The following is a 13,923-nucleotide window of genomic DNA, read 5'->3' on the forward strand; positions in this document are numbered from 1 at the left end:
CACACACACACACCTCTCTCTCACACACACACCCCCACACAAACCTACAGACATCATAACTAGGAAGCTAATTTTTCCACGCTGCCAGCCACACAGCGGTGTTTACGTCCCAGAATGCACCAGCCAATTTCACTATTTTACCAACCAACTAGACTTTTCAGAACATAAAAAAAAGCCTCCAAATGACGGCTGTTTACCTGCCAAAGCAGCTGATGCAGGAGACAAACTTTCCAAACACAGTCAGATTTACCATCTCTTGGCTGGTGGCTGGTGTTTAATTTCGTGCCCGGATAGCAGCGCACATAAATCTAGTGTGAGGCGGCCCGTTCTGCCTCTCCCGGATCCCGGCGGCGCGGTCTAAATGGTCCTGTAATGGACTTAAAAAGGACGTGGTGTGTGTCTATTTGACTGCGCGGTAGTTACAGGCATTCACAAATATGTGAATGACGATCATGTTCCCGCAAAAAAAACGCCTTGTTGCCTTGTACACACTGTATATTAATCTGAAAAGAGACTTTGAATGCGCAGTAATTTTCCGGTTTCGTGAATCTGTGAATGATAATCGCTGTATCACAACAACGCCTTGAGCGATGACTGCAGCGCTGCTTTGTTGCTCTGTGTACTGCTGATGAAAAATGTGTGTAATATGCAAAGTGCCACACACACGTTTGTCTTATTATACTTGTGAGGACCTTCCACTGAATTAAGCCATTCCCTAACCCCTAACCCTTAGTTATCCTCAGTCTGAAGGTCTAAAACTCAACCTGGTGCGCACAAGGAGAGAAGTACAACACACACACACACACACACACACACACACACACACACACAAACACACACAAGTTGACATCTCAGGGAGTGCCTGCATGTGTGTATGTATGTGTGTGTGTGTGTTTGCTCATGAATGCATACCCAATCTTCCAGGCTAAGAAATTACTTTTTTTCTTTTCTTCCAGAGGGCATATTTTGCCTCTTGATTTGATTTTTAGGGGCATTTTGGTCCTTTTCAGGGGCAATTTCACTGAACTACACTAGCAGTCAAAAGTTTGGATACTCCACATTTTTCTGTATTTTTACTGTTTTCCACATTTTAGAATAACAGTAAAGACATCCAAACTATGAAATAACACAAATGGAATTATGCAGCGACCAAAAAAGTGTTAAACAAATCAAAACTATCTTATATTTTAGATTCTTTAAAGCAGCCGCCCTTTGCCTTGATGGAAAGGCAAAGGCTTTGGAAAGAAATTCATACATAGGATCAACTTCACTATTTATATTTGTCAAAGAAACACATTTCAAGCATTTAGGCAGAAGCCTTTAGATGAAAATGGCTTTAAGAGAATGAAAAACAGAACATTCAGTCAGGCGGGTCCAACCTTTTGACTGGTAGTGTATAAATACATTTGTAATGCATATTGGTAAATAAACTCTCAATTTGTACAACTATGATTTGTTTCAACTTCTTTCCCACAGCTGGAAACAGGCAGCAGGTCTCACAGAAGACGATGGTGCTGTTTTCCCCTCTCTGTCCCAGCCAGTCCATCTTGGTGGTTTTATTTTTTCTTGAAGCAGTGGTTTATGTTGGTCTGCATTTTCTCCTCCTGCTGGCTGCGTGGTGCCGACAGTTTCTACTGCTTCACTGCTGCATACTTGCTTGTTTTCTGATAAAAAAAAAAAAAAATGCTCCATTTCTCACCCAGAATGCACTGGAAAGAAGTCATCGGCTCCCATGAAAAAACCCTACGGTGGCCCGCGGGGGACAGTAGTCGCACTCACACGTGAATATTCGTTACGGGCATTTTTTACCCGCGCATTTTTAATTTCATGGGCATTTATCATCTTTCAAGGGTGTTTTGCCCCGAGCCCCCCTTAATTTCACCCCCCTCCCCCTATCCCTCTCTCTCCCTCCATTCCACTCTATCTCCTATCTCTATCTACTCCCCCCCCCCCTCCTGTACGGGGGGCTGCAGCAGCTCAGGTTGATCATGGAGTATCTATGAGCTTTAATTAAAGCAGCGTTGTCTTGCAGTAATTAACCGAGCCGGTGAAGGCGACGAGGTGGAGTGGCAGCACAGACGCTAATTACAGTGTCCTTTATTAAAGCCTGCAAAGAAGTCAGGCAACACACACACACACACACACACACACACACACCGTGTTGCATAAGTAGATTTATAGATATGTAAGCATACATAATTGCACACACACACAGTATCAGGTATTCATAGATGCACAAACACACACAAGCACCTATTGGACTCTGGAATGCGTGGTGCACCTGCTCTCTCTCACACACACACACACACACAGATCCCGAAGCATTAAAACAAACACATATGCACACGCACACACACTCCCTGACTCACATACGCATTGGCTCATGAAGACAAACACACAAATGCACGCACGCACACACACACACACATAAAGACGTGAACACAAAGACAATCACATGAACACACACACACACACTCCCTGACTCACACATGCATTGGTTCATGAAGACAAACACACTCTCTCTCTCTCACACACACACACTCCCTGACTCACATGCATTAGTTCATGAAGACAAACACACTCTCTCTCTCACTCTCTCTCACACACACACACACACACACAGAAACAAACACAAAGCATCCATCATCACCTGCCCAGCCATCCAGCTCGGCAGCTAACTATCCATCTGTTAATGTACTTATCCATCCATCAATCAATCCGCCCTTCCATCTCCCATCCATTTATTTTGCCCTGCAGTCGGCCCAAAGTCTGCGCTCTTACAACTGCATCCATCTGACTGCCAAGCCACCTATCCATCCATTAATGAGCCCCTCAATTTATCTATCTGTCCATCCGTCCATCCGTCTATCCATCCATTAATGAGCCCCTCAATTTATCTATCTGTCCATCCGTCCATCCGTCTATCCATCCATCCATGAGTGCCATTTGTTTTGTCGACAAGTAAAACAAAGAAACAGAGAGAGGCTTCGTCTTGCTAGACCACAGCAGTTGTTTTGTTTTTTTTAGCGAGTGATACTTGTTTCTTGTCTTATCCTCTGTCTGTATTGTGTATTCCCTCTTTACTTGGGAGTTTTACGATATTTAATACAGATTTAATTCAGCAATCTCTTACCGTTGGGACTCGGGGGCCCCTGGACAAATAAAAGCAAGACGAATAAATTCAATTTTAAACTGATTTCATCTTTTCATTTCCTTTCGCTGAACCAAAAGAAAGTAAACCCGAAGACAGAGATAAGCAGTTAGCCATATCTGACTGACAGGGAAACATTAAAACACTATATTAAAAAAAAAATACTTCTAAGGCAGGCACATAGAAAAAGGAATATTTTAATATCCACAATATTTTAATATTCTGTTGGAATGTTAAGATAACAAACCTCTATCCTCTACGTGCCTGTCATGCAGCATCCTGGTCTCTATTCAGCGCTTCTCTTCTAGCTTTAATGAAATGTTAAAAAAATTAATTAAAAAAAGGAATTTTGGATATTCCCTCATGAGTGACCATGGACGATAATTTGAAATATTCCTAGAAATGGTTTGGAGGAAAACCTGAAACATTCAGAGTGTATCTTTGGAGGAAAAATGTAAAGTATTCAGAATAAATGTTTGGAAGATTACTCAAAGGACTCCAAGCTCTATCTTGTAACATTCACCAAATTCAAGATAGGAAATAAACCCTTTTCACAAACATGGCCGACGTACTTCCGCTTCGTTGTTGTAGATTATAGATCGCATCTCACCATTGTCAGCCATGTTAAAAAGTCAACTGTCTGTCTCCTCTGACTCAATCTGTGATTAATTATTTTCTGTTCTCAGGCTAAAAATATTTGCTCGAGCGTCACAAAATGCCAACTGGCTAACCGAGGCTAACAGTCATTTCTGTACTGTTCACATTTTGTGACCCTTGATCAAATCACTTTTTCATGGTGTTGCAGTCGTCTGACAACAGAAACAGAAAGATAAGTCAGTGACGACACCTGTACTGTGATACACGTTATGTTGAAACACTAAATAACTGATCACAGACAGCCAGAGGAGACAGAAAGTTGGCTTCTTAACACTGCTGGCAATGTGAGAACCGATCTATATCCTGCAGAAGTGCGGCAGCCATGTTTGTGAAAAGCAGCCATGTTTATTCCCACCAGCTGCCAGCCACATGCCTGAAAACCCTGGCTGTGTCTGGAGAGTCACTCTGCTCTACCAGCCACTTCAGCAGGTCACTAGTCATCGTTTTGAGATCTTATTCTATTCTGAAAATGTATTTGGCTGATAAAACAATGACAGCTGCTGGTGAAATTTGGAAGGAGGCTGAACATAATATTATGTGGTTTCTACAGGTTGGGTTGGGCTCCGTTTCTAATTTTTTTCTCTGTTCAGTTTGACAGCACTTCCTCAGTTTGGCTGTCTGACCATCTCCATGTGTTTCGTCGTATGAATGAATGAATAAATGAATTGCGGTCGGTGTGGTTCACCAACGCGCTTTCAGTGCCTCAGCAGCTTTAATTATTTGTTTTTAGATTAGTGCATCACAGCACCCAAAACTTCACTCAAGAAACTGTTGATTTCCCTGGGCGGGCCGCCCAAATATAATCAATATATTGGAAAACACTGTGTTCCCTCTCTCCCATCTCCCTCTGCTACTCACTCCAATTTGCTCTCATTAAAAAAAGATCCATTCTACCCCTCTCCTTAGCTTTTATCTCTCTTATTTCTCCTCCTAGCGCTTCAGTCTTACATGGTCATTCTACTGTAGGTTCACAATAAAGTTTAGACCTTACAATTAGTTGCTTGTAGTATCAGTGAATCAGGAATTGAAATGTATTCTACTGTTGCACACACTGTTAAGTCACTCTGAATAAGAGCTTCAGCTAAATGCGTAAAAATGCAAAATGTAAATGTCACAACAACTGGAATTTCAATACTATTTGCATATCACTGTGAAAGACTCAAACTAATATTGAATTTTATAAACATTTCAAACAGTCATCAAATGTTCTGCAAGCTGAAATTCCATTTCAACGTTGCTTCCAAAGGGCGTAAACTGTGCGGACTGGACCGGTTACAAGAAGCAGAAGAAGAAGGAGGCTTGGACTAAACAGAGCGTCAGTCTGGCTCTTAACGGTGAACCACAGCAGCCGGAGTCAAGCAGCTGAAAACACCAACAGCGTCAACAGTCCACCGCGCCTTGAACTGGATCCATTTTCAACTCAACTGGTTGACAAACTGGTGCCGGGAGCCAAATATGGAGCTATTTCACTTCCAGAGCCGATAAAGACAAACACCAGAACCACTGTGGAAAAGTCAAGTACCAGTCAGCAGTCTGGACCCACCTGACTGAATGTTCTGTGTTTTTCATTCTCTTAAAGCCATTTTCATCTAAAGGCTTCTGCTTAAATGCTTGAAATGTGTTTCTTAGACAAATATAAATAGTGAAGTTGATCCTATGTGTGAATTTCTTTCCAAAGTCTTTGCCTTTCCATCAAGGCAAAGGGCGGCTGCTTTAAAGAATCTAAAAAATAATATTGAATCTGCTCTTTGTAAATGTAAGCCGGAGGTGTACTCACGTTGCCCCCAGCGGCCCGTACGGGGGTTCAGGTAGTTTGGGTACAGCCCGTTGGGACGGTCCATTTTGGCTAGCAGCTTCCGGATATGCATCACCTGAGACGAAAAGACGATGCATTAGGAGCTTTATTCCAAACTGAAATATTCACCTTTTGAATAGTGTGACACCAGTCTAGCTAATTCAGTACGATCTTCAAGAATCTCTTCTTAAAAAAAACAACTTTACAGACTTTCTTTTGTATCATGGTTTGATTTTGTCCACTTTTTAATTTTGTCTTGTTTTTTGTGTTTTAACCACGTTTTCTTTTGAATGCGTTTCCCAGTTTTTATCTCCTTTTTATATTTATTTTTACTCTTCTTTGTTTTTATACCATTTTGTAAAGCACTTTGTAAACTCTGCTTTTAGACAAGTGCAAGATAAATAGAGTTTATTATCATAGAAAGGATAGCTGGCATGAAAACTAGAGTGATTATATCATAGTGTTCAGATTCTTGGCAATATTGCAAAGTCAGTTGGCTTTCACTAATAAAATGTAACATTTCTGAGAACCCAACCATCTGCAATTTTGAAATATTGATAAACTAATATCATCTGACAAATCAATATCAGCAATATCATTTTTTTCCCCCAAATTGGACATAACCCAAGAACACTTTAATTTATCTTCAGTGTTTTGTTGGTTTATGTGACAGAAACAGGGGAATATTCATCAACATTGATGAGATGAACATTGAGAACAGAAACCATGCAGATATACTGCAGCGCTACATGCATCTATGCAAGTATGCAAACGTAAGTATACAGAGACACACACACACACACACACACACACACACACACAGTTGTACCTTTTGGTAGTAGGCAGGGTTCCCCGTCAGGTAGGTGAGGTGGACAAACTCCATGTGGAGAGTCCCGAACTCAGCCAGGATGCTGCTGCCTGCCGACGCCCAACCCCAGTTACGACCAACACCACTGGAGAGAGAGGGAGAGAGAGAGAGAGAGAGAGAGAGAGAGAGAGAGAGAGAAGGAGAGAGACAGAGACAGATGAAGAGAGAGGTAGAAAGGGAGAGAGAGAGGGAGAGACAGAGAGAGGGAGAGAGATGAAGCGAGAGAGAGGGAGCAAGGGAGAGAGGGGGAGAGAGAGATGGAGAGAGAGAGAGACAGAGAGACATACAGAGAGAGGGAGAGAGAGAGACAGAGAGAGGGAGAGACAGAGAGAGATGGAGAGAGGGAGAAAGGGAGAGAGAGAGGGAGAGACAAAGAGAGAGTGAGAGAGATGAAGGTTGGTTGGTTGGTTGTGGAAGGTAGTGAGTGATGGGAGTGATGGTGGAAGTGAGGGAGACCAAGATAAAATAGAGGGAAATGGAGAAAAGAGGGAGGGAGGAAGTAAAGGAGAGAAGGAGAGTTGGAGTGAGAGAAGGGAAAGTAAAGAGACAGAGGGAAGTTGGGAGAGAGAAAGATGGAGAGAGAAAGAGACGGGAGGAAAGAGAAGATGGGTGGACACAAACAGAGAAGTGTTACTATACATGTCAAAGATAAAGGGGCAACAAGTACGATTCATACTGTCCCATAGCACAAAACGACCATAATATATGCGCAGGGGGTTGATAGGCTTGTTGATCAATACCAACGACTCGACCATTACTTCAGCAGCGGGCCCACACTGTTTGATTGACAGGTGATCTGTGGGAAGTGCAGTGCAGAAACACCACAAACACAAACAAGGATCTTGAGGATTACCACTTAAAGAGTAACTAAACCCCAAACCCAAATCTGTGGTGAAGCCTGACACCTAATGGCGAAAAGTAAGGTACCGAGCTGGCCATCTGCTATTGGCTGGTCTTTGTGCCAGGTGATGTCACCACCTGTTGTACTCTATAGAAGGTGACATCACCTGGAACAAAGACCAGCCAATAGCAGATTGCCGCAGGTCTGTGCAACAGGTTCACTACCTGCACAGGCTATACATGACCATATGTGACACAAGAGGCATCTGGAACTGCTTCAATTTTACATGAGTGCATGTAGCATTAATGGGTCGCAAATCCCCCGTGTGTGTGTGTGTGTGTGTGTGGGAGGGGAGCGTGTCTGTGTGTGTGTGTGTGTGTGTGTGAACATGGGAAGGTGAGGCACTTTTGTCGGCACAGGTGGGTGAGTGTGATAGATGGATGGAGCTGGTTAGTCATATGGTAATCCTGATGTCATCATGTTTCTGGAAGAGTTTTTGACGATTATTTGTAGCACCCAGATTTCCAAACAGGTGGGCTCCATATGGTCCCACGCATTCTATCGATCTGGTGATTTACGATGCAAGAGTAATGAATAACTAAACTGAATTTGCATTTTGAATTTTGACAAAAACAAGGAAAAAACACAGATACAAGACTGCGTACATAACAGCCTTAGCTCGATAAAGAACTGCAGCTTGCACGGAGCGCCGTTTTCCATCGACCGGCCGGCTCTCTGAGATAAAAATGTGTTTTGTGCCGGATTGTAACCAATTGCACAGCGTTTTACAGATTCCCAAAGAGTAAATCCTTGAAAGAACGGTGGATCAGACTTGTACGGTAAGATGGAATTTCTTTCCAACAGCCTGCAGGGTGTTAGGATACTACGGGCTGTTCTGGAGCACACACACAACTTGAATGGATAGAACGGTCCTCGCACTGTTTGCTATGGTAATTTGGCTGGTACACCATAAAATGGCGACTATGGAATTTTAAGGGTTACTTTTGACCGACTTAAATAGACAGCAGCTTGTGAAAGAGGCATGAGTGACACCTCCATTCAGCTGCAATGCCAGTTTTCCACTGCTTTGTTCCTTGCTGTAAAACCTCTCACCTCAGTCACTTGTCGTAAGTCGGTTTATACAGAAGCTAGTCCAACGGTTCACATAAAAATGGCCGCTGCTCCGACCGTCCTGCAATGTTGATTTGAATGGGAAAGACTGTTTCCATTCAAGTTCTGTGGGAACACAGAGCTAGCTACCGGGTCAAATCCACACTGAGGCTTATGGGTATTTTAATGGTGTCATGGAAACGTATGTTTCTGATGATTAAAAAAGCTGATTTTTCAAGAAAGAGGTTGAAAGATTCACAGTCACTCATGATAGCAATCACATAATGGAGTCTTGCTTCACCCAGCAGGAGATAATAAGCCGACTTGAGACAGATTGGCTGTAATCAACAAGAGAGATTCATGTGTTCGTGTGTTTCATTCAAGTGTGTTTTGTATCTGGTTTTAATTCGAATGTGTACAATTATTGGTGTGTGTGTTTGCGTGTATGAACATGTGTTGGTGCGCTTTCATTTGTGTGTGTATTTGTCTAGTGGGAGATTAAGACAGAACACAAAGCATCTGCTCTCTAAAGGATTAGAGTTACCTTGAGGAGGCGGGCCTCTCTTGTTCAACACACATCCTGCTAAACAACCTGCCGACGCACAAAGCAACGAGATGCTGGTCTCACACACACACACACACACACACACACAGAGCCTGGGTGCTTAGCGACAACGCAGGCTGCAGATTAATAAAGCAATTTTGTTTCATTTCATTGTTCAATTCAATGAATAAATAAATAGATAACGCAGACAGCAGTGGCAAACGGCGGAAGGTAGAGAAAGAGAGAGGAGCACACACACACACACACACACACACACACACACACACACACACACACCCTCCCTCACACAGATACACTGAAAGGCAGAAAAAAAGAGAAGTAAGAAGAATAGAAAGAGATGGAAATGCTGTGGCAATGTTACACTTGGGGTTGAGGCTACATTACCGTTATGGGAGCTAGATTATTGTTATGATGTTGCAGGTTAACAGAGTGACTAAAGACTTTTTCATGCCAATTCAGAGAAAATTTGACACAAGTTTCAACCCAGAAATTTGATCGAAGAGTTAAAAAAACAGAAACCAGGGAGATTTCTTATTAGTAAAGTACTGCACTGAGGAAAAAGCTGAAACTATCTAGGACTCAAACACAACATTTAACTGTACTTAAGACATTTCAAGACCTTGGATTTTGGTACTAACATTTTAAGGACCTGCGGACACTCTGGTTAAGGTTTCTGCTATGGTATAAGTGTAGAAGAAAAGTCAGGTTAGTGTTGGTAAATATAGGGCTGATCAGTGTGTGTGTGTGTGTGTGTGTGTGTGTGTGTTCTTGTTTTGCTATTCTTGTGTTCAGTTTGAGTTTTAGACCTTCAGAGAACTTAAGACTTTTTGCCGGTTGTCACTTCTTCAAGAGGTTTATTTAAGGTTAGGATCTGGGTTTCAGGGTTGAGGTTAAAATTTAGGTTTAGATTAGGGTTAAAGTTAGGCATGTAGTGGTGAAGGTTAAGGAATGAATGTAGTCAATGGAAAGTCCTCACAAGTATACAATTATTTAGTGTGTAAGTGTGTATTGGAGAGCCATGCACACAGACAAGATGTAAGCAGCTCTGTAGTGAAGCAGTTGACAAGGTTTAGGTCAAAATTGATCAGTATGATGGAAAAAGATGGAAAACTAGGGTCCAGGTCAAAAATTACCGGAATTATGCTTTAAGACAAACTTAAAAACTAAAATAAATGAACAAAGCTGACAATACCAGCCTGTTTCTGACGTTCTGAAATGGACAGAATAGGAAGAATAACTACAATAAATTAATTGCTAAGGGACATGAAGTCCAGTTGTGTTTAGTAAAGCAGATACACTAAAAAAACAAACATGCTTAGCATATTGCACTAACTCTGTTCTGTATTTATCTAACAGTGTCAAAAAAAATTTTTTGTCATTGCACGCTGAAAACTGTAAGACTTTAAGTGTATTTTGGACATTTTAATACTTTTTAAGGCCTTAAATTTCAATATTTTATATTGTAAGACTTTGGCAGACTTTTTAAGGACCTGCAAACACCCTGAGAAAAAACGAATAATGATACACACACACACACACACACATATGCCAGCCATGCATAAGCAAGCTATCTGCCAATCAAGTCACGGACACAGCCTGACTCCGGTTTGTTCCAGTCTGCTCAGCCGACTGTCATTTGCGATTCTGGGAATTCCCCAGAGTGGCACGTCTCACTTTCTATTCATGTCCGGTCGGCCTGTGCGCGAGGCGGAGGGTTTGGGCGGCACCGTCACTAACCTCTTGAGGTTGACCATGGCCCAGGGGATTCCTGTAGGGGTGTTGAAGGCAGGGAGCAGCTTCTCAGCCAACTGGACCGCCTTCAGCTTGAATACCTGGAAAAAGAGAGGGAGAGAGAGGGAGAGCATAAATGTAGATTAAATTTAAAATTCCTCATCCTTCCTTTATCAGGTTCAGCGAAATATTCCGCAGTCCGTCCACTCTCGCTGCTCAATATTCGCCTCAAACAGCTGACAGGTACAAGCGTAAAACAACTGACAACCAAAACAAGGGCAGAATGAAGGCAAATAAGGCAGAGTGAGATGTCAGGAGACTAAATGACAACCACAAAGCGTCAGGGCTGAGCAGACTTACGGAGGAGACTGGCAGCCCCATTATACGCAAAACCTCCCCTCAGACTGCGCTACAATAATATGAGTTGTTGGCAGAATACTACTGAGACAGGTGAATGCTTAAAAGGAGAGCTTGGAGGTCAAACTACAGTGAATGAGAGAGAGACAGAAACAGAGAAAGAAGACCTGAAGTACACGTTTGATGTCAAATTCCTATTATCACATCTGAGGTCAAATTCATACAGACTTGTGTGGAAAAATTGACGTTATGTTCGTTTTGAAATTACACTGGTTCTTTGCACTCGCTTGACAGATGAGGGCCAATAAAATCTGCTCCAGTCCTTGTCTTTCTCCTCAACATGCCAATCAAACAGATAAAAGGAGTCTGAGCTTATTCTCCTGTTGAAGCCACTGCATACGAGCGACAGCCGAAAGACGAAAATGTACTAGTATAGGGTGCAGAGCCGCCGAGAAGAGGTGGAATTGACGACAAGATGAAAAGGAATACACCCAAGTTTTTGGCAAACAAGCTCAAACAAACACAACTCACCAGTGAGCGATTAATATTTATGAAGTTCGCCACGCTGCATGCTAAAGCTCAAGTCCGACTACACATCTGCTCAAATGTTCAAATCATTCCCGACGACGGCGGTTCACAGACTAAACAACTGGTCTTGAGTAAATCCTTGTCTCGCCGGTGGAAATGTCTGCACACCCAATGAGGCTTCACACACATGAAGATGAGGGATCACACACAACCCGATTCTCTCAGTGTCTCATCTCACAATTTGCAAATCTCCCAAAAACACGACCATTCACTTTGACGGTGAGTCCCGGAGCATTAAGACGTAAACCAATCATGGAGGAGATAGCTGCATGCCAGCAACTGTTTAATACAGTTTCTTGTGCAGTAGTCTGCCTACTAACGTCACAATAACTGAAATTTCATGACTGATTTACTGATTTCAATACCGATATTTATAAAGGTTCAATACTTTCACCAAATGTGTTCTGCAAGCTTCAGCGTCACCTTGAGAGGATGTATAGTATACTTGCAGATTGGAGAAGTTAAAGGTGTTTTTTTTGAGTATGTGCCAATCATCTCAGTTAACAATATTCCTGTTTTTTCTGCACACAGTCAGCATAGTAGCAGATATCAGGCTTCTTTTCCTCCTTCAGAAGAAGCCATTTGCTGCCATTCATTCATGTCCAGTGTGGTGGAAGTTTCCTTTAATAAAGAGACTTGGAGATGAGAAGTTGTCCTTGAGTGTGTGAGACAAAGAGCGAAACAATGAGCTCTGTCCACCCTTCTTATAATCATGTAGTAGAAACAGCTGAGTCATGAGAAGTCCGGCACATTCTTATACTTGAAACATTCTACGATTAGGATGCATCTGTGCAAGACGAAGATAAACAGGCTAGACTTCCCAGGGTCATCTTCACACAGTAGCCATTGTCTCAAGCCAGTGGAAATGTACTGAGAGCAGACAACATAGAAATAAGACAGTGCTTAATGCATAAATTATAGAATGGTATAATATAATTTCCACTACATCCAGTATGAAAAACACCTTCTACAGAGTGAGAGAATCCAGCACAGAAAACAATAAGCTTTCATTTGGTTTGGTCAAAGTTACTGTTTAATTGTTACTTCATTGTACCCGAGTCGTTCCGCTCTGCTTCCTGTCAGTCAGCTGACACCACAGGAAGAGATGGAAGTCTCCTCCAGGAAGTAATCCCTCAAACATCTCACCTTTGCAAACGTTATCGTCACATCCGTGTCTCGACAAAAAATCGAATTACATACAGCGTGAATTGCTTAATGATTGGGGGAAATGTAAACTAGGCGGACACAGTAGTAAACGGGCAATTAGTGCTACATGACACCAATATCCTCCTTGAAAAGAAGGAGGATTGGAATCAGGAATGCAGTCTGGCTCCCGACAGCGGACTGCAGCAGTCAAGAGTCAAACAGCTGAAAACATGGCACCGGTCCACCATGTCTTGAACTGAATCCCAGTCCACCTAAACTGGTTATCAAAACTGGAGCCAGGAGCCAAAAATGCAACAATTTCACTTATTGAGCCCGGTGCAAAAGCTGCTACGAAGCTGTCCAAGTCGATGTGGTAAAATACTACTTTTGCTGTGTAAGTAGTATTGAATTTTTAGATATCAAACTTGGTATTTAAGTCAAAATTCTGGTACTGTGACACTACTACTGCCTACAAAAGCCAGGGGAAAAAAAGAGGCAAAAAGGTCGAATGTTTTCCTCTCATCTACTTAAAAGTGACTTCATAGTGCACAAAATGTTGGAGGATTAGGGTTATCGCGATATTCACAAATGAGACGCTTGACCATCACAGTTTCACAAGCTCTCCATCCAAATGATATTATTTGCACTTTGTAATGACATTTTTAAATTGCCATTTACATTCTAGCAAACCAATGCCATCGCCAGAGAGATTTTTGGCTCAGAAATAAACATAATTCTGCAGTCAAGAGTTGTCACTGAACGTATCGTGGTCGTATTGAATCGTGAACCTCATATCGTGTATCGAATCGTACCTTGAGATAAGCAGATCGTCCCATCCCTATTGGTTTGGTATTACAAATTTAGTTTTCCAGTGTAGCATTCAAGAACGAATTGTCCACAGCACTTATGCAGGATGAATGCACGGAGGGGCACTTCAAGTTCAAGTTCTATTTCTTCGGCAACAGCTGCCACAATGCGACCTGTCTGCACGAATCGCTCCATTTGGAAGATGACACACTGAAAAGAAAATTACCCATGAATATCAGTCATTGCCTTTTTCATGTGCACCGTTTCCAGTTTTGCAATGTATACTTTTTTTTTGTCTGCAGTACTT

General features: G+C 42.2%; 1 protein-coding gene across 2 annotated transcripts in view; it reads right to left on the minus strand.

The window, feature by feature from the left end:
• Positions 1 to 13,923, minus strand: part of man1a2 (mannosidase, alpha, class 1A, member 2) — a 155,614-nt gene that overhangs the window by 27,695 nt on the left and 113,996 nt on the right. For both annotated transcript variants that reach the window (XM_071907625.2, XM_078286008.1), the window contains exons 8-10: positions 10,725 to 10,819; positions 6,433 to 6,556; positions 5,586 to 5,679 (exon numbers count right to left, since the gene is read on the minus strand). In XM_071907625.2, the coding sequence (XP_071763726.1) occupies positions 5,586 to 5,679; positions 6,433 to 6,556; positions 10,725 to 10,819 (313 nt within the window). The remainder of the gene's footprint in view (positions 1 to 5,585; positions 5,680 to 6,432; positions 6,557 to 10,724; positions 10,820 to 13,923) is intronic.

The sequence above is a fragment of the Centroberyx gerrardi genome, chromosome 10 (assembly GCF_048128805.1).
Source record: "Centroberyx gerrardi isolate f3 chromosome 10, fCenGer3.hap1.cur.20231027, whole genome shotgun sequence".
Lineage (NCBI taxonomy): Eukaryota > Metazoa > Chordata > Actinopteri > Beryciformes > Berycidae > Centroberyx > Centroberyx gerrardi.